Raw genomic sequence first — 27,161 nt, 5'->3', positions numbered from 1 at the left:
TGCAAACTCTAAAAAGGACGGTGGGTCCCTCAAAAATTCTCCAAAAAAAGTACAAAAAGTGAAGAAAAAGTGGAATAAATTACAAAATCTCCCCTCAATGTGTTACATCCATCCTCTATTTTGGATGGATTGGAGATGCTTAAGTAAGTTGATTTTAAATAGGGTTTTTAGTTTGTTTAGTAAAAGAGTCAAGTTCAAGCAAAACGTATCTTAACTAGTCAAGATAAGATTGGGTAGCTTTGGAAACTTTGTTTAGTACTCAAAAAAATAGAGCTCGAGATATCAAATGATAGTTGAACTCGAGCCAAACTTAAACAACCTAAAGTTCAGTTTGTGTCGACTTAGCTTGTTTGCACCAGTAAATATTGTTCAAAAATTTGCTATTTATCAATTTTTGAGGTCTAAAAATAGCTAAAGTGCATGCAAATCGACCTCAACATCCGGTTATTAAGATATTCTCTAATCTGTATGGTTAATTCATTAAAGCGCTATCTAATTTACAATGTGGGAATCTAACCAGATAACATTACTGATTAATCAACGCACTGCTGAATCATTAAATATGAGGAAATTTTAAAAATAGGCAGAAGAGTTGGTAAAGCCTGTCTTTCGTCTTGTTTCGTCAGACCCATCTCCGGTTCTTTTTCCAAAAGCAGTCCAATACGAATAGAACACTCTTTGATTCTACATAACCTCAGAACCCATTGAAATTCACTGCTAGTATTTACTGTACCTCATTTGATTCACCAAAATGGCAACCAACGACCCTTATTCCGATGTGAACTCAGGTGGGTACACTTATTGAAAAATTTGAACCAATTTAATGACACTTCTTCAGAGGTATTTTGTCTTGTGTTGTTTTTGTGGGTTGCAGCAGCGGTTGACAATGGCGAAGACGTCAAAGTTCACGTGTTCTCATCATCAACAGAGGTTATATACCAATACCCTCTTGTTTATTTTGGTTGATATCTTGATTTTGCAGCAGCGGTTGACTTTCAAAGTGAATCAAGGCGATTAGATCAGTTGTTTATCTAATCACCCTGATTCAAATGAGCAGTTTTTTCATTTCCATTTGATTGAATTGTTGCAATTTCTTGCGATAGTTTGAAACTTTTGCAAATTGAACAAATTTCACAATTTTGTGGGCCATATATCTGTGTCTGCTGATTTTTTATTTGTGGATATGACTCGGGTCCAGCTCCCCTACAGTCAATCCTCTAGTCTCCTCCGGTTTTCAAGCTCGTGGGCTCATCCCGGACCCACAAAGATGATTAAAACCACTCATCTGACCTAAAATCAGTTTGATTGAACATTAGTAGCTGCGTTAACAAATCACGCTTTTGCAAGAAAAATGGACGGACAAAATAATTTTAAACACAGACCGTCCATTTGTTCTGGCAAATGCGAGGATCTTTAGCATAACTATTGTTATCCGACCACATTGATTATGGACTTCTTTGTAAGGTCTACGAGATGAGTAGTTTTGGATAATCTTTGTGAGCCAAGGTGGGCCGACCGAGTCTCAAAACTGGAGAGGACTGGAGGATAGATGATCGGATGGGGGATGGATCCCATGTTGGGATATGAAGACCCTTGTTTGTTACATCTTTTTCTAAGAAAGTTAGAAGAATCATCTAGGTAGGAATGGGTCAATAATATATGTTATAAGCGCATGATTAGATTAATGGTGGTAAAAATAAATGGGAAGAAATAACAAGGAAAAGTAAAGGTGATGACAGTGATGGTAACTACTTGCTATGATAGTTTGATAGTAGGAACAAGATAAATTGCAGGGACAACACTTATTTGTTGTACTCGTCTGTTAAAGGATAAAGATTATAGGAGTTTCGATCAAAGATTTCCAGATTTATCGACATTCCAAACAAAGAACAGATGGAACTAAGTTTTCTGTCCCCAGTTTCAATATTTTTCCCCCCTTGGACTTTTAACACACCATGAGAAAATTGCACAATCCACGGTTTTCATGATCTTCTGAAACTAATTGGGGAAGGTTGTCCTCTTATCTGATTTTGTTTTAGGATGTGGTGTGTGGTTTTACGGATGTGGTGCAGGTTTAATGGATATGGTCCATATGGATTACTATTAAAACATACTGATCCCTTGGTGAAATAAATATGTACAAGATGATTTATGGTTATGTTCTGATTTCTTATTGTGTAAAACAGGAATGAATTTGGAATTTGTGTCGATTCATATTCGTGTAGTGAAGCATAAAAATGCTGTTTACAAATTCATGCTAACTTGACCAAACAAAATATGAAAAACTTCTGGGTTAAAAGGATGTTTCAACTTCCAACGCACTAAAGAAGTTTAGAATTCTAGCAATTGCAAAAAATATGTTGGCATATTAGTTCAGCTTCTTGCTCGTGGAGGGCCAAATTTGAAATCATTACTGTGCTTAATATGGTTTTAACCTTTTACTAAACTTTCTTCTTCCTTTTCATTTCCTTGTATCAATTAGTTGCTCGAAAAGCTGCATGAAAACTGGAATTCAGGGAAGGAGCAACCATACCCAGCTATGTATTCTAGTGTTTATGGTGGAATTATTCTTGATCCAGCGATGATGGTTATCCCCATTGATGATCATATGGTTCACAGAGGACATGGTGTGTTCGATACAGCTATTCTCCTTGATGGGTGAGCACAGCAACTCTCTGTGGCATACATAATAACAGCTCTTGATCTTCATGTTTGGAAACACTATTTGTCACAATGATGGATACAGAGCGGAACTTTTGCTCATGTTCACTGGTACAAAAGCATTTGTTTGCCTAACTTATCAATCTCTGGATGGATTCCAGGAGTATTAGTTTCCCTATACAATTGTTGTACTCTACAACTTGTGCAACAGTATGGCGATGAGCTTATTATTATTATTATTATTATTATTATTATTTCTGATATGAGTGATGAGCTTATTATATATGTTTCAGCCAAACTGATTTCAAGTGGATTCCTTACTTTAAGCCTGTGTTTCTAGTTAGCCACTTATTCTTTGTGCAAGACCGCTACTTTTTATTTTGATTTTGCACGAGTGTTATTGGTATTGACTGGGGCTTCTTCTAGACACCTGTATGAGCTGGAGGTCCACCTGGAGCGTTTCCTCAGATCCGCATCGAAAGCCAAGATTTCATCTCCCTTCTCTAGATCAACCCTCCGAACCATTCTTATCCAACTTGCGGCAGCATCAAAGTGCAGAAACGGATCCCTGCGATACTGGTTGAGTGCGGGTCCTGGTAATTTCTTGCTCTCACCGGCTGGATGTCCAAAGTCTGCATTCTATGCAGTAGTGATCAAGGAAAACATTTTGCAGTGCAAACAAGGGGTCAAAGTAATAACATCTACTATCCCCATGAAGCAACCACTTTTTGCCACCATGAAGAATGTAAACTACCTACCAAACGTGCTTTCTATAATGGAAGCCGAAGAAACAGGGGCATTTGCATCCATCTGGGTTGATGATAATGGTTATATTGGAGAGGGTCCAAATGTCAATGTGGCTTTTATTACCCATGATAAGGAGCTCATTATGCCTTTCTTTGATAAGATCCTCAGTGGGTGCACTGCCTTGAGGCTTCTTGAACTAGCACCCAAGTTGGTTGAGCAGGGGCTTTTGAAAAGTGTGCGAACCGGCGATCTTACGGTTGAGGAAGCCAAAGGGGCGGCTGAAATGATGTACGTTGGAAGCACGCTTCCTGTTTTGCCTATCATCATGTGGGATGACAAACCCATTGGAGATGGTAACTAACCTCCCTCCTCCATTTTCTTTATCAGTTTTGAAGTTGATGATTTGGATGCCTCCCTAGATTTGACACTATGAGCAGATCACCACTTCATTAAATGAAGTGTTGGGATCATGGGGGATAATGGAGAGGTTCTCAGGAAAAAGAAAAGATAGGAGAACAATAGAAAGTGAAAAAGTTACTATATATCTTTGGATTCCGACTGTTTGTCTTCCTTTGATGATCACTCGACAAAATCAGCGATGAACAAAGAACACGAATGAGGTAGAAAAAGTATAGAATGCTTAGTTGACTCTTTCTCGTATGGTATATGATGGTAAATCGTATTTTCCAACCGGGTCAGGTTAGCTTATTGGACATGGTTCAACACGAGCTGTCCAGATTAGTTGCCTAATAAAAATTTGAGATGCCAGGTCCAACCATTCTGATTTTTCAGTGAATCTCTTGTGAGTGAAAGAAGGTGTTACATATTCAAAAAAAAAAAGAGAAGGTGTTACTGAACATATGAATTCCTTTCTATCACAAGTTGACTATAGCTGATTTTTCAATGTACTTACGGTTGTAACAGGAAAGGTGGGAGAGCTGACAATGGCGCTTTCGGATCTGGTTTGGGAAGATATGGTAGCAGGCCCTGAAACTCAGAGGTTATCTGTTCCTTATTAAGCAGAAACTCCAAGTTATTCACCAAATGAAGACGTTATTGAACAAGTGCATGATATTGCATCGGGGAGCCGCATTCTCTGATAATCTTGTTTGTTACTTAATTGTTTACAGTAGTACGTAAAATGCCCGGCCGGCGTTTGTAAATTTGCTTTCTTCTTCTTTTTCTTTTCTCGGGTTTGTGAACGTTGGAAAATAAGTCATCAACAATATGTTTGAAGCAAGTTTGCTTTATGTGAAATTTATCTGCCATTAGAATCTGGAACATTGTCAATGGTTCAAATCTTAATCTCCAAACAGCCTTATAGTCAAATGATTGTCATTTCTGAAGAGTGAAATTAAGAAACAAGAAAACCAATTTCTCAATAGATAAAACTAGGCCATATTAATTTTTACTAGGACCCTCTTAAAGAAATAGTCTCTTGCATTTTCAAGTCATTTCGAATCACTTTTCTTGCTGTCATCAAGGCTATGGACACCAATTTTTATGTTCTAACCCACCAATTTTTAGATACAAAGCCATGAGAAAAATAGGATCTAGAAAGAATATGAAAAGAGAGGGAGAGAAAGTTAAAACTCAGAAATCGTGTGAGAATTTGTAGTGCATCTCTTCACTACAACCTCTTCCCTAGAAAAGACTGTTTTTTAATCCGGATCATTGATTGTTGAGATGAACGATTGGGATAATGCTAGTGCATCTCTACATATAGGGTCCCCAAATTCACCTGGTGTGAATATATTTGACCGACAAATCATAGATCATAGGTAATTGATTTTCACACTTCCCTTTTTACTCATTTTTGTTCTCTATTGTGTTATGAATTTACAAACTTTAACTTTTTATTTGTATATTCTTTTGCACTTGAAAGGACAATATTGTAAATTTAAATCACAAAAAGACAAAAAAAAAGAGTGATTATGAAAATCACTACTTTAAACCATATGGTCAAAACAAACAATGGTCTCCAGCCCAGCTGTCCAGGTGATCACAGATCCCCTTAACATTCCCGTGAGCCGCTCCAAACATTGGTATTGGAATTTCAAACGAATGAACCAAATCTGATTCAGTGAAGAGTAGGAGTCGGGGACTGAAAGGCCAAAGAGAGAGAAACCAAAATGAGCAGGGCCAGTTTTCCTTTAAGCAAGTGTTTAGGGCAGTTTACGTGCACCGTTTACTAGCGGGGCCTTACTCGAAGCAGGGTTAAGTGAGTAAGCGAATCCCTAAATCGTTTGAGAAACCAAATTCCAAAGAGAAATAACACAACACAACACATCACACCATTTCCATCATTTTTAGGGTTCTCAATCATCAAACAGCCACCAAAGCACATATGCGCAGGGTAGCGAACCTAGGTTGAGATAGCCAATCTTCGTTACAATACTCACTCACAAAATCCAAAAGGGTCTTGACAAGATGGATCCAATAAGTAATATAAAAAATATGACTAAAGGTAAAAAAAATTTAACTACAGACAAAAATAAAATAAAAATTGTGATAGGCGTATTTAACATATGCTCCGAGTCCCGAGTGGTGTCTTATATTCATTTTTTTTCCTCACTTCTATTTATAACTTTTTTTTTATTCTTCTCTCAGGAACGAACAAATTAATCATACCAATTTTTGTTAAAAAAATTCTGACAAAAGTTTATTACTGTAGAAGGCAATAATACTTCCTACCCACAAGAAAAATTAATCTAGTCTCGCTTAAATATAGTATTTGAAAATGCTAATAACAGTCCAATGTCCCAGTGGTCCCGAACTTAACAAAAAAATGCATTACACGTGGACGGCTCTGATTTAAAGTACCTTTAAAAGTGAATTAGAAACTGTGTTTGTCAAATAGCGTAATCGAAGCAAATCGATCAGTGGTCCCGAACTCACCAAAAAGAATAATAATAAATAGGGGTCCCGATCCCAGGTGATCCCACCTCCCTCCCTCCCCCACCCACTTTAACATTCTCGTGAACCGCTCCAAAAACATGTATCGGAATACGAAAGGAATGAGTGGATTCCTAAATGAGATTCCTAAGTATAGCAAAGCAATGAAGAGTAGGACTCGGGCACTGAAAGGCCACTCATCACTCGAACAAATTCCAGAGAGAGAGAGAGAGAGAGAGAAAGAGAGAGAGAAACCAAATTCCAGAGAGAGAAACAGCGCAACACAACACATTTCACGCCATCTCCGTCGCTTTTTAGGGTTCCCACTCATTCAATGGCCACCGATGCACAGCCTAGCGCCGCCGCGAAACCCGGGCTGAGGAAGCCGGTGTTCGTCAAGGTCGACAGCCTGAAGCCCGGGACGTACGGTCACACGCTCACCGTGAAGGTTCTGGAGGCGAACGGCGTCGTTCAGAAGGGCGGGTCGGGATCGGGGGCTCTGAACCCCGCCCGGCAGTCACGCATTGCTGAGTGCCTAATCGGGGATGAGACCGGTACTGTTCTCTTCACCGCGAGAAATGATCAAGGTATATGAGTGTATTACTATATCATGGTTTCTGATCTGTTTAGAACCCTATATATGGATTAGTGGTTCGATCATTGGATGTCATCTCCGGTTATTCTTTACAGCTTGGAATGTGAACGCATCTGTGGACTTTGAAGCACAGGTTTCGTGATACGACAAAACCCAAAACAAATAGGATAACGAGTTATCCATTTTATAGTTATTCATCTTCTAGGCATAAAAAAGACGTTCATATGTACATATGGGTACTATTGTATGTATCAGTGATTCAGTATTTATTTATAAAAAAGTAATCTGTAAAATATAATAAAAAACTGAAACTACGGTGTGAAAAGTAAACAATATTCTGTGGCAATCGCTGTGTGTCTGTGTATTTTGTGAGTGTGACTCTGTGTTTTGTGAGTGTGTGACTGTGTGTTTGAGAGAGAGACTACTTGTGAAGAGTTGGATGAATTTATCGACTTCGACGTGAATGGGTTGATTGACTTGCTCCTCAATCTGTGTATCTATCGAGAGTATTTATGTGCATCTGCTGTATTTACAGTTTGCCCTTGTGATTTTAACTTGCAGAATCTTGGAAAAAATTTCATTTTAATCCCCGCCGTTTTCCAAAATTATCCCTGATGTATGAATGTATCCCCTAATGTATACTCACATAACTGAAATTAAAAGCATTTAATTAGAATACAAGATACTTATTTATGTATCCGATACGTATCGGGGTGCATCGGGCGCTTGTTGGTATCCGATACGTGTTCAATACCCATGCGTGATTAGTTTCAAAGTAGTCGTGCTTCACAGGGATTCATGGATTGACCATTCTTATCTATTGTGTGAAGGTCTAGTTTAAAGTTTAGACATTGGTTTTTTTGTATTCTCAACGGATCTATGAAATCATTGAAATACTTGGACAATCTCTGTATTTTGTATGATTGAATTATTTCACTCCCTAGGTTGTCTCATCTTGCTTTAAACAATGGGAGATCAGAAGTTGTAGGTCAGTGTCATTGTTGCAAAATGTTGAAGAAAAGGAGGCATTGGAATTAGTGGAGGACTAGAGGGATTCATTGTCATTTCATACTGTCTAATGCATTTGGTTGATCCAGAATGACACAAGTTGATTTAGAAGATATTGTGCTAATAACTGATAATAGCTTATGGGCAGTAATATTAGTTAAAAATTGCAGATGGGTGTTTAAAACCTGACATGTCCCTAAGATTTGTATACATAAATTGCTAGTTCGCTACTAATGGCCAATATTGGCTGCTATTGCACAAGAATGATTTTAACTGTCTTGTGGAGGGTAGTCGTATACAAGATTTCCAGGATTTATACCTTTTTAAATTGTAGATTGCCTTGAGTGGCTACTAGCCTCTACTAAAACTTGTATATTCCTAGCAGCACAAACATTTACCACTAAACCCCACAGTCCTCATTTGATTTTTTATTTTTATGACACCGGTAATCTCTTCTACTGGAATACTTTGGTATGGTGGAAAATCTAAGGATGTTGGAATATAGGACGTCAAAGAAATATAAAGACATCTGCTTGGAAAACAATTCTAGCAAACGTTGACCAATCTTATGGCTTAGTTGACCTGGCATATTATTATGGATGATTCTTGAAGCAAACAGAGCGTATACTGATGCAATATCTCTGTTTGTCTGAAGTGACTAAGTTGTTCAAAATTTTCTTCTGCTTCACTATTGATACATTCAGAATTTTGTCTTGAAGTTTGGCATGCATGATGCAACTGTTGTTCTATAGGATAAATTTGAAAACGGTTGTAGTCAAATGCTTGGGAATGGGAGGTATGTCCTCTGTTCTATTATGGCTTAATCCAAGCTGCCAATTTCTTTCATATTGTTGTGCTTTCGTCTCTCTCACTTGAACGACTATCCTCTTTTTGTATCCCTTCTCTGCCATAGCTTGTAAAATGGATGAAAACTGAAAACGCAATCCATTACCTCAATTGCTCCTTGGGCATGGCACATTGTTAACAAAATTACTTATCAAAAAAAAAAAGAAGAGATCTGTCCTGTCGTTGGAGTTGGTTCCTTTTTCTCATTCCTTTTAATCACCTGGCTCCGAATTTTTATGATGTTCCACTCAATAATGATTTTTCTTTTAATTTTTTCCGTCTCCCAGTTGATTTGATGAAGCCTGGTGCAACTATCATTCTTCGAAATGCAAAGATTGACATGTTCAAGGGATCCATGAGGCTTGCAGTTGACAAATGGGGCCGTGTCGAGGTCACAGAACCTGGTTCCTTTGAAGTGAAAGAGGACAACAATCTCTCCCTTGTCGAATATGAGCTGGTGAATGTTGCGGACGAGTGATTGTGATCTTTTGGCAGCTAGGATATGGATATATAAGAAGACTAGAAACCTAAAATGCGCAGTAGTATGTTTTTCCCCACTGAAAGAATGGATGGTTTGAAATTGGTATGCTAGTTCAAGCTAAATCCGGCGAATATATATCTAATAGTATGGTGATAAAAGAAAAAAATCATATCTAATGGTATGATTATCATGAATAGGATCAGTTTAGAGTGGGCAGGGAAAGCTCAGTTCCTTTTTGTTGTTGGACATGGAAACGTGAAAGAAAAGTTAAGGTATCAATGATAGGGATGATTATGCTTTAAATTGCTGGCTTTCTTCCCCTTTATTTGGCCTCGTTATTTCGAGTTTTTGTTTTGTTTTTGTGCGTATGCATGTCTGCAGCAGAGAGCTCATTTTGTGTTGGGTGGAAAAATCCCGTTTTGACTCAGCAATTTTGCCAAAGTTGGGACAACTCCGGTAATCCGTCTCTCCCATTTCGTGAATGAGAAATGGGTGAGTCTAGCATAGCAACCCACCACCATAGAAACCAAACGTTCTTTTTAGTTTGCAAAAAGTCCTGAGATCTCTGGGAATCGAAACCCCCTCCTTTTGTCAGATATTAGAACTTGTCATGTATTAAAAGAATTTTTACTATCTACCTAGCTCAACCTATCAACAAAGGGTGTCAATTTTTTTTATAAAATATTTGAGTAAAACTCACTACGGTACTGCACCTAAGTGCGATTAAGGAGTGAGACTAATAAACTACAGGCTTGTTCTTTTATAAGTTTTTGAGAAATTTTACTCTCTGCATGGCTCTCAATAAATTTCTCTCTGTCTCTTTTTACGAGTTGGGTTTTGTTCACCCTCCACTTATTATTACCCTCATTCCTATTAATTGAAATAGTGTGGATCCCACCACAAAGTGATATCATGCTTACCAAAAAAGTGTATTGCATGATGAGCATGACATCACTTTTAGTGGGATCCACATTATTTCAACTAATAGAAAGGAGGGTAATGTTACCCTCTTTTGAAGAGGGTGAACAAAATTGCACTCCCTTTTTTATTCATCACATAATTTCCCCCCCCCCCCCCCCCCCCTCAAAATTGAACACCAAGCAAAGTGGGGTAGTTATTCGTTCTTTCTTTCTCTGGAAATAGCATAGAATCGATAAGGCTTTTGTTATGTGGGGTCGTATGGTAAAAAATTAATTCGGCTTTGTTTGGTTGATAGTTTAGTTTAGGTAGTGGGTGGAGAGAGAAATATGGTAATGATTGAAAATATGAGTAATGATTGGAGAGAGACAGAGAGAAATGAGAAAATAATAATTTGAGAAATAGGGTAATGATTGGAGAAAGAAGTACGATAATGATTGAAAAACAAAACTAAAACAAAACTAAATTAACAACCGAACAAAGCCGCTCATAATTAATTTTCATCATATATCTCCCAAACACTACTTTTATTGCAAAATGTATTTTGAACATATCATTCAAATACTCTACCATAATTCAATATATATTCTGACCATAATTCAAAAGGCCAAAAAACTAAAAAGTTGAAAATAAAAAACCAAAAAATAAGTTTCCAAACATCTCATTAGTCTAATAAAAACAACGTTGAGTATGGTTGGCTCGTGACTAGTTATTTCAGTTGCCCAAAACACCCTTGTTCAAAAAAAATCCCAAGTCCACTTCCTATTATATGATAATGGGGTATTCTCGTCATCACAGATACTGGGTAGGGACCCGTTCCGGTTCAAATTGCAACTCTCCTGATAGGAACAAACGATTCTCCCTTTCTCAATAAATCACAGGAAACTTTTTTCCCCCACCGGCAAAGGCTCTCCTCCTCCATTTCAAAAAAGGAAAGGTTGAGAGAGAGAGAGAGAGAGAGAGAGAGAGAGAGAGAGAGAGAGAGTCAACAAATTGGAGAGAGAGAGGAAGAGTGAGAGAGAAATGGGGGATTGCAGGCCATTGGGTTTCTTGATTGGCTTGCCTTTCGCTTTTGTTGCTTTGGTTCTCTCTCTCGTCGGTGCCATTGTTTGGGTTCTCGGGTTAGTTTTATTCATTCATTCTTATTTCTTTGATATTCCTTACTTCTTTTTCATTTGGATTTCTTCTCCCCCCCCCCCCCCCCCTCCCCCCCCCCCCCCCAAATACTGCAAGACATTTCTTTTCATGCATGATTGGATTAATTTATTCAATACAATGTCTGCTCCTTTGATGCATGCATGCATGGTTTTCTTGTTTTGAATATCATTTATCACCAAGGACGGAACCAAGATTTTACCTTAGCAGTGACGAAATGTATACTTAAAAAATCTAGTAGTTGCGAGACTATATAAGTTGGGCATAATTTATTTTTTTACATATAATAATTGCATTTTCTAAAATTCTTGTCATGGCGATCGCCGCTACTAGACCTCCCTTGGTCCCATCCTTGTTTATCACCGGTTTATATGGTTGTTTAATTTTTTTTTTGGTACTTTGGAATATTATCAAAGGAAATGATAATGTCAAAACTGTTTTTATTAACGCCAAGACTATTGTGCATAAAAGTCTTGTACTTTGCACATGATACAAGTTATTTTTGCACAATAATTTTGACATTAACAAAAACAGTTTTAGTATTAACACCACCTTTTTATAAACTAAACGAACGAAAGATTTTGTAACAGATGTGCATAATATTACAGCCCCAACAAAAAAAGCTCTACAGTTCAAAAAATAATAATAAAAAACAAAAAACAAAAAAAGCTATACCTAATCAAGGAAAGGCCTTAAATTAAGGCTATTCCGAATCATGAACTCCTTAATCGAGAGTGGTTTCTCCACTGATTGATGGTTGTTTAATATCATTGCTCAAGCTAGGGTTAATTTCTAGATTATGTCAATCGCCAGGGGGTCCCATTTCATTTCTTCTTCTTCTTGTTTTATTTATTTATTTAAATTTTTTTTTTTTGCAACTGCAATGTGGTGATCATCTCCTTTTTTTTTGCATGATACCAACTCACAAGTCGAACAAAATGAAAAATTTAAATCTTAATTAATACTGTTGGACCACCCCATTTGTTTTGGGCCTTTGGCCTGCCTCATGGGACATAAGGCCTTCTTGAAGCTGCAGGAAATCAGAGGAATTGAAGGAGGGCTTTTGAGTTGAGTGCCTTGTCACTATGTATACGTTAGACATATATGCATGCCAGCATGTGATCTCGATCTCTTGTATTGTTGAGGAAAAAGAGATAGAGAGTTGAGAGGTGTAGAAGGGAGGAAGAGAGGCTCCTCCTCCGGGAGAGAGTCGAGTTGAACCAGGACTCCGGTGAGGGTGAGAGCAAGAGAGGGAGAGGTGAGTTGAGTTGAGCTCCGGTTTGGGGTGCTCTTCCTCCGTTGTATTTGTATCTACCCATAGTGAAATTCCTCTCCTCTAGTCTACCCGAGCCGAGCCAGGAATGGCCATTAGTGGACACCTTTTGAGGAACCACATTTTTTTTTTGGTGTTTTGTGTGTGTGGGCAAATAATGGGGGCACAACAAATACCGAGTAAGATGAGTATCATCTGAAAGAATATTACCCTATTGTATCCCCAACTCACAACAGGTTTCCAAGTTTCTTGGAGACGACTTTGGATTGGACATACCTACGTTGCAACTTTTGGAGAGAACGGATGTGCAAGACGTTTTGTGGCATCAAACATGTCTTCCTTTGTCATCGGCGAAAGCCATTATTGTTAGAATATTTTAATTTGATTTGAAATTTAATTACATAGCATGTTAAGGCAACTTAACAATTATTACTTCTTTTGTATTTGGCTTTTGGCTTATTGAATGGCAGGACGGTATTGAGTTGCCTGTGTCCATGTTGCATATGTTGCAGTGGAATTGCAAATTTGGCAGTTACACTTCTGAAGCTTCCAGTGAACGTGATTCAATGGTTCATTGACAAAATTCCGTGCTAATCATGATATAAGCCAAAACCGATCCCGCCAACCGCAGCCTCTTCCGATCATGTTAGCGCGCGTTTTGAACAATGAATGCATGTGCCGGACACATTTGTACAAGCACTATCCACAGTAAATTAGTTAGAGATGATTATTAGTACACGAGAGAGTATGTATGTACATGTGAGAATTATTCATTTGTTAATTGAATAGTTAGTTATTGCTTTATTATAGAGGCTCTAGCTTTTTTTATGCACTACTACGGCCAGATTTACTAACTTCCTAGCAAATGCACTTTTTGTTGCTCGGTTCGTGAAGATTCACAAACATATTGAACATGTGGTTGTCGATGTTCAATTGCGCAACATCGTCTAAAAAAACATCGGTTACAATAATATGCTAAATAGAGACACATAAGGAGGGAGATTATCTTGACCTTTTAGCAAAGTTGCAAGGACCCGACCGGGCTTTTAACTCTTAAACATTATGTGGGTCATAACACTCTATGAAACCCCAAATTTATGTGGGCCGTATCTCAAATTTGTGATTTCAAAGGGAATAAGTTAACATAAAAAAGAAAAAGAAAAAGAAACTCTGTATATGGATGCAAATAGGTCACAAGTTCATAGTTTTCTATTGTTGGAAACTCTGTCCAATTATGAACAATCTTTCTTGGTCGATTTTCCGCTCAATATATAGCCGAATAGCGAATAAAGAGCTAAAATTGATGAAGGCGAGGAAAATTATTGGAGGCTCTTGGGAAATAGCAACATGGCATCTCGAAATCCTTGTGAACCACACTATATATTACGCATGTAGGGCTCACAATTGATCATTGTATTGTAAGTTCTCTGCATGATTGTGCGGTTCTAAAGACTAAAATCACGTGACCAAGCCCCAGGCTGCTTAACGCTTGAGCTTACCGCTCCAATTTCAAGTTTTGACCATTTTAACTACCGAGTGGGTACGATATATAGGCAGGTTATACTCTTGTAACAACAATTCTAGCTGTTTCTTTGAGCTCAATTTTGTTCCTTTTGAGGATCCTTTGGGTGGGAAAAATAGCCTTCAAGAAGTGGGTTCCTCCCAATTCCCTTGATAGAAATGAGTTTGAACAGATGAAATATTTTGATAGAAATGTCTCTCAATAGCAGAATTTGTTTAACTAGTCAAACCAAGTTGCCTAATTTGTGTAATAGTCCAATCAAAGAAAGCATATCTCTGGAGGTGACAGCAGAGGGTGCCTTCTTGACCCGACTAGTCAATGTTCATGCACTTGAAAAGGAAAGGGCCTACAACTTTGATTAGCTAGGCCACTGTGGGAATGTGCAAATCTTTATTTTAAACCAAAAACTTCCTCTTTATAATTAACTAAAATGAATTAATTAAAGAATTTGTAATGAATATATATATACACACACCCCACTTCTAGTGAGGGATCTCGGATGTTTTTTACGTGCAGACTATTACTCTCGATTCTCGAATATCATCCGACGGCTGAAATTATAAGTCAGCACGCAAAAAGTGTGCGGAATCCCTCACCTAAAACGGACTCTATACATTTATATCTTGACATCACAGGTGCATGAACAACTATCTTAACCTCCAATTGTAGCATTAAAAGTGTGGGAGCCATGTGTACCCTTTCAAACCAACAAAAGTGATAGGGTTTTAGCAAAATTAGTTCAGCTTTAACCCAGACTAGTTTGAGGTTGCAGATGAAATCAGCAAATAGTGTACTCTTTCTGTTGTTGCCTTCATGCATGGTCATGGAGATTGTGACAGATTGTATAGATGGAAATCAAAAGGGCTCGTCCATTGATGTGTGTGTGTGTGTGTGTGTGAGAGAGAGAGAGAGAGAGAGAGAGAGAGAGATATTATGAGGAAGTCATCCAAACTCAATATTTTCTATTGCACTTTAGAGTTTCGAAATTATTATTTAAAGTGCGTGTAAGTTAGCCCAGATATCCGACTATATATAAGTAATGGAGTTACTATGAACAATTAGTGAAATCGAAATTACAAATGAGTATGTTGTAGCTTTGATACAACTCCAAGAACAGCTAATTTGGATCAACTTGAAAAATTTATCCCCGTGATGACCTGATACCTGATCAACTCCAAGAACAGCTAATACCTGATCCTCGTAGCAAACTTCGAGATCAAAGGGTTGCCAAGCTTGAAATATTCTCACTCTCTTAATGATAGAAAAAGGGGAAGATTTGACCCATTCTGTATGGTATGGAAAACTTAGCAAGGAATCATCCAAGAAACTTATCTTGTACATGCAAGTTGTTTGTCTTTGTACCCCTGTTCCTGTGTAATTTCAGCTGAAGTGTTTTTTGTGCAATTCTACGGCTGAAAATGTACAGAAATAAAGGTATAGGCATACGTCGGTATATGGGACAAGGGGTGGAATCGGATACCAAGAAATAATGAGCGCAAAACATATTATGTTCAGGTAAATAAATCCCGATTCAGTGCATGGTCTAGTCTTAGTTTATAATTTCAAGGTAAGTGTATTCCGAGATCATATTTCGAAACCAATCAAGATGATTTTTAGTTAGCACGTACAGTGGTTGATGTTCTTGACGATCTCAATATAAACCACTTTTTCTTTCCTTACCTTACTTTCTCCTTTTTTTTCTACAAATATATATAAACCACTTTTGATGTCTATCAGCTTCTGATAGAAAATCAAAGAACCCATATTATAATAAGTACTATATATGTGAAGACGGATGAGTTGAGTTTTGTTCACCCTCTACTTAAGAGGGTGAACATTACTCTCCTTTCTATTGGTTAAAATGATGTGGACCTCACTACAAAGTGATATCATGCTTATCAAAAAGTGTATTATATGGTAAGCATGACATCACTTTGTGGTGGGGTCCACATCACTTCAATCAATGAAAAAGAGGATAATGTTCACCCTCTTTCTTTTAAGGGATGGTGAACAAAATTGCACTCACATGTGACCAACAAATGACAGAATGGAACCCTAATTTAGTGGAGCAACAAAAGGTATGGCCAAGTCCAAGGATCCTCCGGAGCTTGTTTGGTAATGTTTACTTATCTACTACTTTATTTAATTATATATAGTATGATCACTTAATCCATTAAAAGATAAGGTTGTATACTTGCATACATTCGTATTATTTATATTTTATATACCCAATAAATAATTTTTTGTTGCATCGGTAGGACCAGACCCACGTGAATATCACGAGCATGCATGGATGATGGATACCATATGTCAGCTCTCTCTCTCTCTCTCTCTCTCTCTCTCGTAAAAGCCAGTTCTGCTAAAACGGGAAGTTACAAGTAACATAACTGCAGGGTCAAATTTCCAACTTATTTGAGAAGTTCTAATTTTGCCTACAAGCGAGCTGACACATTTATTTATTTTTTTGAAACACGGAAAAAATATTACAGTATTAATGAAACTCGACAAAGGTTACGTTGAGTGAGAGAGAAGAAAGAGAAGGAGAAGAGCAAATTGACACAGTATTTTTTAAAGAAAATTTTGAAAATTGGCCTCGGAAACTACAATAAACACCCCTATTCGTATGAATTGGCTCCATGAGAGTTGATATATACTAACACTAAAGGATTTCGAACCCGTGAACATGAGAAAGTAAATTTCTAAATCTCAGGCCTTAAACGAATGAATCTTTTCGAATGCTTGTCACATGATTGCCTTATGATGCTCGCCCTCTCCTTGTCGATGTACCATTGTCGAGTTTTTAATAAAATTCTTTTGCCGATCAGAAAAAAAGAAAAGAAAAGACAAAAAAATTGAAGTGAAGGAATCAAATGGTAGTAATTAAAAGAGATTAATTGATTCCTCTTTCTTTTTTCATTTGACGAGTTCCTTAAAACCCCATCTGTTGACCAGTTAAATTTCTCCCTATATATATAAGTATCATTTGCTAGTGTCTCTCCACCTCATAGAAGCGACAAACCATGAGTCTCTTCAACTACCAGAGCCAAAAACAGCACTCATCCAAGCACCACAAGAAGAGGCTTACGAAAGACCAAGTGAGGCTCCTGGAAATAAGCTTCGGCTCGAACAAGAAGCTCGAGCCGGAGCGCAAGCTCCAGCTGGCTCGCGACCTCGGCATCCCTCCCCGACAAATCGCCATTTGGTACCAGAACAAGCGAGCCCGGTGGAAGACTCAGAGCCTCGAGCTCGACCACAGTGCCCTCCAGCTCCGTCTCGAAGCCGCAACGGCCGAGAAAAAACAGCTCGAGAAAGAGGTCGAGCGGCTTCGGGAGGAGCTGGAAAAGGCACACAAGGTTTTGGTTTCTTTAAGGCAATTTTCGAATCCTCCTCCTCCCATGGATGTTTCTTCTCTCTCTAGCTGTTGTGATGAGAGAGGGAGTTCTAGCTTGCATGATCAGGATCATGTCATGAGTTGTTCTTGGGTGGATAACAATAATGAGGCTTTGCAGCTTGAGGATCTCTATGCTTGTTTGATGGGTGCAAATTGTTCTACTACTTGTGCCTAAAAGTGGCCAAGAAAATTCTATTCTTCTTCTTCCTCTTGGATTTATTTTTCTCTTGTGTTGGATGAGTGATGTTATTCTAACGAAACAGGAAAGTTGTTGATGATTTCTATACTTTGATTTCGAATCGAATACTATCATTCTAGCTGTACGAAATTTCTATATGAAGTTTCTGTTTGTATAACTTTTCATGAGTTATTTTTAAAATTTTCCAATATTGTATACATCATCGGGTGTTAGTAGATTAGTCCACAGGAGTTTCAGAGATTATTCATAGTTCTGAATCCCAAACACCCACAACGGGGCTCGAACCCTAGTTAGACCTCCCACATGGGGAGGATCTGAAGATGCCAATTGTGCTGGAGCCTGGTGGCAACTTTTCGTTAGTTTAAATTTTAGAAATCAGTATTAGTGTGGAAGCATTTGTATAGCATTTTCCAAGTTTTTAACAAATTAAAATTAGTACGTATTACGATCTTCCTTTCTATTTCCATTCTGTGTTGGATTTTCAGAGGTGATTGCTGTTGTGAAAATTGGTATTAGACATGATGCAAAATCGCAAATGAACCGTATACTGCAACTCAAATCGATGTTCAATTGAAATTCAACTCCTTAGGTGCATGCCAGGAGAAAGAAGGTCAAGAGTTCAACTCCTTCCACGGTGTTAATCTAACTACTACCAATACTAGATTTTGCAGATAAAAAAAAATTGTTAAACTGGATTTCAAGTGTAAGTTTTTTTTTTTTTTTTTTTTAAGTATGTGCCTGAAGAAACAAATAATTTCCTTGGTATCAGCAAAGATAGAAACAAAAGATGTAGGCAATTCAATGGACTTGTAATCAGGTTCAAATTGTGGCAAAATTTTCATGAAAAAGAAGCGGCAAAAGAGCTGCTTGCATTGATGAGAAGCTCAAAAACCTAGAAAACAAAAAAAAAAAAATGCCATAAGGTTGGTTTTCAGAAGTGACAACAGATGAGGTCTCGTTTCACTAAAGTTTTTATATTTTAAGTATTTATATTTTGTTTTATGAGACATGTTATTCTTTCATAATACATTATCTTTAATTTGAAAAATAATTACTTATTTTTCTTAGCAGAACGGGAAAGATTGTTCTTTTTCTCTTTATTTATGTTATCCTTTGCAATCAAAGTGGTATAAGAGTCTTTGACCAGTACTACACATTTTAGATATTTTGGTAACTTAGTTCATATTATACTCAGTGACAGCAATTAATATTCTAGCTGCTCATATGTCGCATTCAATGATGTAAACATCATTCCTATTGTGGGCGGGTTAAACACTTATATATGTGTGTATATAGTGAGCTTTTAATAAAAATCTTAAAATAAGGATCTTAAATGCGGACTTCATAAATCATATTGGATATAATTTGATCCGATGCACATAACCCGGCCGCCGCATGACTAAATCCTCATGTATATGATTTTGGGAAACTCATTTCTACAAATATGATAAGTAATTATATATGTGACTACGGTTGAAATTATATAAAGTATTAAAAGAGTCCTAGAGGGGGGTAAATAGGACGATCAATTAAAAACTCGTGCAACCTCCAATTTTAATCGATTAACCAAGTTCCATGCTATTATAACAATCTAACAACTAAAGTCAATAGCAATAAATCTAAAGAACTCAAACGCAAGAATATACGTGGAAACTACTTAGAGTAAACTCATCCTAAGCTTATAAAACCAGGGCCTAATCTACCTAAATGCTATACTCCCGTTTTAAAAGCACCCGTAGTTCACATGATATTTTTATACGAATTCACTCTCCTACTTGACAATTCCTTAAACTTCCCTCAATGTCTTTAGTAATTTTTTTTGATTCAATTCATTTTTCACTTTGAAAGGAGCAAAAAAAAAAAATTTTGATGAAAAGAAAAGAAAAGAAAAGGGGGACATCTAAACTAAAGAGAAAGCAATTAGTATTTTCAAATTCCTAAGTCAAGCTCAAGATATAAAAAAAACAAAAGTTAAAACAAAAGAAGACAGTAAAATACAAAACGACCGTGTTAGTTTACGTATGAATCTAAGAATGCTTTTGTAATCCTTGAACTACTATTTTGCAACTGTCATTTCAAGGTCAAAAAACCTATAAATAAACTTATTCATGCAATCTTGTAGAAATAATCTTATTCATGTAATGTTCCAGAATTTGTCAATAATTAATGCCCATTTGCTTAGACAAGGGCATCATAGAGCCTATAAATAAGGATATCACTATGCAAAAAAATTATCTCAAACACCAATAATCTTCACACACACAGAGAGATCGAAATGTTTGGAAAGGATAAAATATTTGCTGTTGAAATTTGGATGGGATTGATGATACTATGTCTAGCTGCCGGGGAGGTACATGCAAAAGCATCATGTTATTTCAAATGCCTTTTCTCATGCGTTTCTTTCCTCCACCCATATCATGGATGCTTCGAGACCTGTATGGGCAAATGCGAGGGTGACGCGGGACCTGGCGGTAGTGTTGTCTCTACCGCCGCCGCAAAATGTGCTTTCACTTGTGTGAAAGAAAAGTGCGCCAAATTTGCGCCCGGTAAGAAATGGAAACAACCTAAATCATCATCTCTCTTATCCATATATTGATGCTTTTCATTCGATTGATCTACATGCATGATATTCTGTGCTACCATAGAACTTTGCTTTTGAATCCTATATAGTGTGGTCAATACTTCGACGAGAATTCCCTCTCTCTAATGCAAAACGAGGCTCACCGTGGGTCCCGTGTTGAGAATTCGAACCGTTAATTTTGTAGATTTCAATGTGTAAATAATTCATGCAAAGGAAAAATTAGGTTGAGTGAATACCGATAACTGCTTGGTCAAATGTCTACCGATATCCAATAATTCTGTGCATGAATGAGTTACACAACTGGACCTAAAAACTTAAACGATTAGGATCACCAACATGAAAGAGACTGTGGTGAGCTCCATTCTATTATAGAGGAGGGAACCCCCTTGTTCCAAAAGTTACATAGTACGGAGTATTGTAAACGAACCATCGGTAGTCAACCTCGATTCGTGTTTCAATTGCTAAATTTTTTTATTGATAATAAAAAAGGGTGAGAGGAGGTGACCAGCGTGGTAACTTCCCATTGGGCAAGACCATATGGGCTTTCTACCCGCCAATAGAATGTCCAGTTTGAGCAATAGCTATCATTTGTGAGAACTGACAATTACCACGGCACCACCTGATGCACAGCGGCGAGAAATCCCCCTCTTCGATCCGATCCATATACGGGTTCGGAAAAAAAAAGTACTTTTTTTCTTTTTCTTTCGTTGGAATCTACTGTTTGAATTATAGAACTGATTTAATTTATGGTTCCCTAGCACATCGGTAATATATATTGATTCATTTTTCGGTACTTATGCGGGTTGTTATTAATTGTTGCAGATTCGAAGAAAGCTAAAGTTTGTGCCCAAAGCTGCGCCAATGACTGCCACCTCACATAGTTCTAGTGGTTCCTTATTATTAATGAAATCCTCTGAGAAATTATTATATGTACTATATGGAGAGGCAGTGATAAACCTCGACATAAAATTAATGTTGCATCAATTAAAATAATGCGAATTTAATATGCTTAGTTTCAATAAGTTTAGATTCATGTGCTAGTTACTTAACAAATGCTTTTCCTTTTGATTGTCATTTATTTGAGAAAATGTACTTTGGGAAAGAAGGGAATGCAGTTCAGGTTTCACCAAAAGGGCAAATTAACTCAATGCACGAGACTATCGTCATTGTATTCTCACTTCACACTGTTAGACCAAATTCTACTTTGGCATTTTCATTTCGGAATATACCTAAGGGTGTTTGGATACCTATTTTTATTAATTGTGGTCGACTTATCACCAATGAGCGAGATATACATATCCAGGCAACAACTACTTATGATAGCAACACAAGACGTTTTTTTTCCTTCTTTCTAGACGGTAGGATGTACTTAGTATATTAGTTAAGTTAGATTAGTACAAGGTTTTCTGGATTGACTTCTTGCCAGTCGAGGATTGAGTCTCAGACTGGGTACATGATTGTTCTTAACTTAGTTTTAGGAATATGATGTCGTTCTCCTTGTTCTTATTATCATTGTAACAATTTCAATGATTAATGAAATTTTTTGCCTTTCAAAAAAAAGTTAGATTACTACAAGGGATATATAGCGACATTGCCCAATCAACTCGAACCCGAAACCTCACAAACATACCTAAGTATGAGCCGGGTACACGACCAACTGAGCTAGATGCATGGCTAATCATAGTAACACAACAAGACCGTGTAAAGGAGTATTCGAGAGATATGGATCAGGGGTTGGTACTGTACGTTGGTATTGATTTGTGGCCCGATTCCCAATCAAACCCTATGCTTTTCGGAGCGTTTTGCCAACGTTGGGTCCACGCGTCTAGACCAGTGGAGTACTATTATCTAGAAAAAAATAGACGAAGAGCATTAATTGAACTTTGTCCAGAATGTATATCTAGTTGAACTGATCGACAAGGCCGGTGACCTTTGTGGAAGTTTCTAAGCAGTATGAAGAGACTTGAGTCAGTCAGCAGTTCCGAAATCCATTGATGAGTTTCCTTTGTATACTTGATCAAACATTCCAGTTATATTGAACTAGTAGTATTTCAAACGAATTAAATGTGGTGTCTGAATTATAAATAATTTTATAAAGCGGCCAAAATCAATGTTTGATTTGATCAACCATATATATACATACTCAACCGAAGGATTAATACAAGAATCCGAATTTACATCAAACGGGATCGATACAAGTCGAAAAATCATATTTGTGGCCCGTTGTTGCCATTACTTTATTAATTAGTCCAGTTTATTTGAATTTGATTCCTTAATGGTAATAAGCTGTGAGTCTTACTCTCCTCACTCTTCCCGGGCGTCTCTCACTCTCCTCTCTCTTGGGGTTTCGGGTGGGCAGAAGATAATTCTTAGCTGTGTTTAGGATTTGATGCCATCATCCCTTATTCTAAGGATTAATAAAAAAAATTTGCCGTTCAAAAACAAGCTGTGAGTCTTAATTTGCCAGGAAAAAGTTAGGGGAACTTGGAGAAGTTTTAAAAAGTAATTTCTACTTATTCGACAATATTTAAAAATAAGTGATAAGCAGTACCAGAGAATGCAATGTAAGGTGCGCTAGTTATCTAGTTTTAGTTAATTTTATCGTTTAATTTTTTATTTTTAATTGTCTTTGCTCGTAAGGTATTTGAGTTCCGTGTTGTGGGAAAAACCATTTAAATCAGGAATTTTAAAGCCAAAGCTTGTTAAAGATGGCCAAGAACTGTATCACCGGAATCCAAGCATAAAGATTCAAGGACCGAAGGTGACCCGATGACGAATAGCCAAGGCAAAGAAGCAAAAGAAACAAATTCTGGAACACAATCATCTCAGCATCGATAGATATAGTTCTCTTCCATCGGTACCAGAGGGATTTAAATGGGAATCAGTCAAAGCAGGCTCGGTATTGGTACTATTAAATAATTCCTATCGGTACCGAAGCTCCCAGCAACAGCCCCTCGTCTACTTCGGTATCGGTACCCTTAAAAAAATCTCTATCGGTACCGAGTGAGCTCCATCTGCAGCATAAGGCCTTCGAGATCGATACCGAGGGTTTCGGAGGGCGTCTTTGGAGCATCTTGAAGAATATTCTGTGCGCGTACTTGGAGGATATAAAAGGCGTGATGTCACATTGTACAAAAGAGGATATATTGTATAATTTAGATCTAGCCTAGATTTTACTTTGCTTTTTGAATTGTTCTTCATTGTTTTTCATTTCGAGCTTTTGAATCTTTAATTTTCTACCTTAATTAGTTAGTTTTTGTTGCTTTCGTCTTCATTAAAGTTGTAGCCATTACTCCGATCTATCGTTTAATCTAATTTTCTTTTAGTGTTGTTATGTCAATTATGCTAAGTAGATTTTTGCTTGCTCTTATCTTCATAGATATGCGTGAGTAGTTTTCTAGGGTTAGGTCATGGAATGATTAGCACCTCATGACTTGAGTAAAAATTGCGTTTTTCACCAATAAAGTTTTAATCTTTGATTTCAAAATCAACGTGGGGTTCGGATTTATTCGTCAAATTGCTAAGGTGTTAACCTCCTTGATCATGTGTAGGTAAGAGCACTGCCTACTTACCACACATGATGCTTGGAGCTCTGTCGCTCGAAGTGTTTGCTAAATAAATTCTAGAGCTAGCTTGGCAATTGAATCATCTTATCTTTCGGTATCTTGAACGTGTAATTGGGTGAAAGATGTGATTTAACTCGAGTCGTGGGTGTTAGTGATTCCCAGACCTAACCTGCTTTTTATCCTAGTTTATTCGCTTTTAATTTAGCCTTTTTATTTCCACCGCAAACGTAAAACAAAGTTGGCTGTCTAAAAGCCGAAAGCCCTTGCTTACATCTACAAATCCAACCAAGCCGTATTAATTTTTCCCTTGGGTATGATCCCGGTCTTCCAGATTATTATGCTTCAATTGGACGCTTATACCCTACGCTTGGGGTGATCTTATTTGATATATCGAAGAAATGAAGTAATAAGCGACAAGCAAACATCTGGATGGTGACCCTAGAACCTAACTCTAGCTATCGCCGCCACACATCTTCATCTCCCCCCTCTGGAGGGGGGCGCTCTCCCTCTTCCCTCTTTTTCTCTCTCCCTCTTCTCTTTCTCTCCCCTATCCCCCTTTCCTTAGGTGTCTGCTTATTTCTTTTCATTTCTCCACCACAATGTTCTGTTTGATAGCATGGTTCAGTTCTCCGATCAAATATGTTGTCGTCCATTCTGCTCTGGTTTGTTTGGGTGGACGGTGGGTTCGTGTGCTACCACTCGTATCGGTGGCGGCTGACAGTGGTGGGATGTAGTTCGTGGGGTTTCGGGCAGCGGTACTCTAATGGTGGTTGGATCTGTTCGCCGATGATGATGGTGGCTTCATGTGTAGGCTGGATCGTGAAGGCAAATGGTTAGGATTAGGGTTTTCTTTATTTCATTCTTCATCTGGATTTAGTCTGGTTTGTGTCCGGATTTAGTCCAGTGCGACATGCGTCGATTTTGACTGATTTCCACAGGTTTAATGTTGTCTTTGATATGGAGCTCCGCCATCCCGAGACGCCCGGTGTTTGGATACTAGCTTCACATTTGTTGTTCGAGATTACATTGTGGATGGGTAATGACTCCTGCCTAGGAGTTCGACATTAATTTTGCATCTTTCAGGGTTTGGCTGTTTTTCTATTTCTCTGTTTATATGTGGTTATCAGTAGCTGTTGTATGGCTTGATCTATATCTGGGTATTATTTATAGATGTTGTATGACTTATTTGAATGAATTGAATGGGTATGTTTTTTTTGTGAAAAAAAAAAAATGCTTGGTACGTTGAATGAATTGAATAGGTATGCTTTTTCGTGAAAAAAAAATGGTGACCGATTGATTTGTGAATATAAATAAATGAGCTGGTATCCATAAACCTTGATATTTGGCTTATTCAATTTGGTTGAGTAATCTTGAAAATGGGTCACAATCCAACTCAAGAGTTTTAGCTTTCTTTACACTTTTGTCAATGGATGATGAAGCGGTTTTCGGGCGTGCTCGATCGACTACCTGCACAACAGATGAAAGGCTATGGGCACTGGTGTGTCTATTGCCATCACCCCTCCAATGTCTAAGTCAGTCGATCTGCTTTAGAAGAGAGTATGAATTGAATATGAGTTGTATGGTATTGCGTACCTTTTTGTGATAGAGTTGTAATCCTTGAAGTATTTTGCAACTGTCATTTCAAAGTCAAAAAGCCTATATATAAACTTATTCATGCAATCTTGTAGATGTAATCTTATTCATGTAATGTTTCAGAAATTGTCAATAATTAATGCTCATTTGCTTAGATAAGGGCATAGAGCCTATAAATAAGGATATCAATCTATGCAAAAAAATTATCTCAAACACCAATAATTTTTACACACAAAAATGTCTGGAAAGGATAAAACATCTGTTGTTGGAATTTGGATGGGATTAATGATACTATGTCTAGTTGTGGGGGAGGTGAGCGCAATTTCATGTGAATTAAAATGTTTTTTCAAATGCTTTGGTCTTTTCGATCCATATGGATGCTTCATTGGATGTGACTGCCGACATGGTGGTAGTGTTGTTTCTACCGCAGCCAGTAGATGTGCTTTCACTTGTGCTAAAGAAAAGTGCACCAAATTTGCAGCCGGTAAGGAATGGAAACAACCTTAATTATCATCTCTCTTATCCATATATTCATCCTTTTCATTTGATTGATATACATGCATGATATTCTGTTACCATAAAATTTTGCTTTTGAATCCTTTGTAGTGTTGTCAACACTTCGAACGAGAATTCCCTCTCTCTAATGCAAAACGAGGCCTAAATATTGAAGGGCTAAGAGATGAACTTGCCATTATGATCTCATGCCAGTTAAGGAACTGCATTGGCTATTTTCTAGTTTCTAAGAAAAACCTGAGTCCTAGTAGCTGTAGTGTTTTTATGGGGCCCTCTACTATTTTGGTCTCTTTCTTTCTTGTCTTGCTTTTTCCTTTTCAACTTTTCTAGGATAAAGTAAATTAGAATTAACGAATGACAAAAAAAAACCTTTTTGTTGAAAGTTCTTGTTTTTCTTTTCCTAGTTCATGTATCAATATCATGGGTTATATATATATTTTTCTTGATGTACCCTATCGGTTGATTTTTAATAAAATTCTTTTTGCCGATAAAACTAGGCCCACCATGGGTCCCATGTTGATAGTTCGAATGGTTAATTTTGTAGACTTCAATGTGTAAATCATTCATGCAAAGAGAAAATTTGGTTGATCGGATCCCGATAACTACTTGGTCGAATTAAATTTGTGAAAAAAAGTTGAACAATAAGAATTTTAACCGTATACCAATGTAATATTGGTGCATTTTCTGATACTTATGTGGGTGGTTATTGTTGCAGATTCGAAGAAACTTGGAATCTTTGCTTCGAATATGAATATTAAAGGTTGCGCCCAAAGCTGCGCCAGTGGTTGCCACCTCACATAATCCTAATGGTTCCCCTAATTACTGATAAAATCCTCTAAGAAAGGATGTACTACTATAATGGAGAGGCAGCGATATACCTCAACATATAATTAATGCTTCATCAATGAAAACAATGCGAATAATGTATATATGCTTAGCCGCCTTAATTTCAATAAGTTAAATTATATTCATGTGCTTAACAAATGCTTTTCCTTTTTATTGTCATTTATTTGAGAAAATGTATTTCGTGGGTCGTCCTATTTAGACTAAAAAATAGTTTTATCATCATGCCGTGTTTAATTAATTCGTGGAATGACTTTGGGAAGGAACGGAAACACAATTCAGTTTTTCACCAAAAAAAAGAAAAGAAAAGAAAAGAAAAGAATGATCATTCCTTGCCGGCCCTTTCTAATTGAATGATTGTTGGTGTTGGTATT

At 37.4% G+C, this 27,161-nt stretch overlaps 6 protein-coding genes across 8 annotated transcripts in view; all 6 read left to right on the top strand.

Moving 5' to 3' along the window:
• The first annotated feature begins 574 nt into the window (after positions 1-574).
• LOC131331569 (D-amino-acid transaminase, chloroplastic-like) overlaps positions 575-27,161 on the top strand; it is a 28,512-nt gene continuing 1,925 nt past the window's right edge. The window contains exons 1-5 of one of the 3 annotated variants that reach the window (XM_058365599.1): positions 575-788; positions 875-930; positions 2,483-2,658; positions 3,088-3,761; positions 4,333-4,449. In XM_058365599.1, coding sequence (XP_058221582.1) covers positions 752-788; positions 875-930; positions 2,483-2,658; positions 3,088-3,761; positions 4,333-4,427 — 1,038 coding nt within the window. In that variant the 5' untranslated portion in view covers positions 575-751 and the 3' untranslated portion in view covers positions 4,428-4,449. Of the gene's footprint in view, positions 789-874; positions 931-2,482; positions 2,659-3,087; positions 3,762-4,332; positions 4,685-27,161 lie in introns of those variants that run through there. The other 2 variants (XM_058365600.1, XM_058365598.1) reach the window with 2 other exon arrangements.
• LOC131331572 (uncharacterized protein At4g28440-like) lies at positions 6,412-9,536 on the top strand. The gene is made up of 2 exons (XM_058365605.1): positions 6,412-6,890; positions 9,040-9,536. Exons 1-2 carry the CDS (start codon positions 6,638-6,640, stop codon positions 9,228-9,230), a joined length of 444 nt encoding a protein of 147 aa, XP_058221588.1. The 5' UTR covers positions 6,412-6,637; the 3' UTR covers positions 9,231-9,536.
• LOC131331577 (signaling peptide TAXIMIN 2-like) lies at positions 11,114-13,393 on the top strand. The gene is made up of 2 exons (XM_058365609.1): positions 11,114-11,272; positions 13,050-13,393. The coding sequence occupies exons 1-2, from the start codon at positions 11,175-11,177 to the stop codon at positions 13,171-13,173; spliced, it is 222 nt and encodes a 73-aa protein (XP_058221592.1). The 5' UTR covers positions 11,114-11,174; the 3' UTR covers positions 13,174-13,393.
• On the top strand, positions 17,088-17,804 carry LOC131331571 (homeobox-leucine zipper protein ATHB-52). Its single transcript, XM_058365604.1, has one exon. The coding sequence runs from the start codon at positions 17,122-17,124 to the stop codon at positions 17,665-17,667; it is 546 nt and encodes a 181-aa protein (XP_058221587.1). The 5' UTR covers positions 17,088-17,121; the 3' UTR covers positions 17,668-17,804.
• On the top strand, positions 19,931-21,291 carry LOC131331575 (uncharacterized). The gene is made up of 2 exons (XM_058365608.1): positions 19,931-20,237; positions 21,095-21,291. Exons 1-2 carry the CDS (start codon positions 19,967-19,969, stop codon positions 21,151-21,153), a joined length of 330 nt encoding a protein of 109 aa, XP_058221591.1. The 5' UTR covers positions 19,931-19,966; the 3' UTR covers positions 21,154-21,291.
• Positions 25,643-26,928, top strand: LOC131331574 (uncharacterized). The gene is made up of 2 exons (XM_058365607.1): positions 25,643-25,915; positions 26,660-26,928. Exons 1-2 carry the CDS (start codon positions 25,669-25,671, stop codon positions 26,743-26,745), a joined length of 333 nt encoding a protein of 110 aa, XP_058221590.1. The 5' UTR covers positions 25,643-25,668; the 3' UTR covers positions 26,746-26,928.

This window comes from Rhododendron vialii, chromosome 6a (assembly GCF_030253575.1).
Source record: "Rhododendron vialii isolate Sample 1 chromosome 6a, ASM3025357v1".
Lineage (NCBI taxonomy): Eukaryota > Viridiplantae > Streptophyta > Magnoliopsida > Ericales > Ericaceae > Rhododendron > Rhododendron vialii.
Note: the sequence above shows the minus strand (reverse complement) of the source record. Positions and strands in the feature narration are given on the sequence as shown.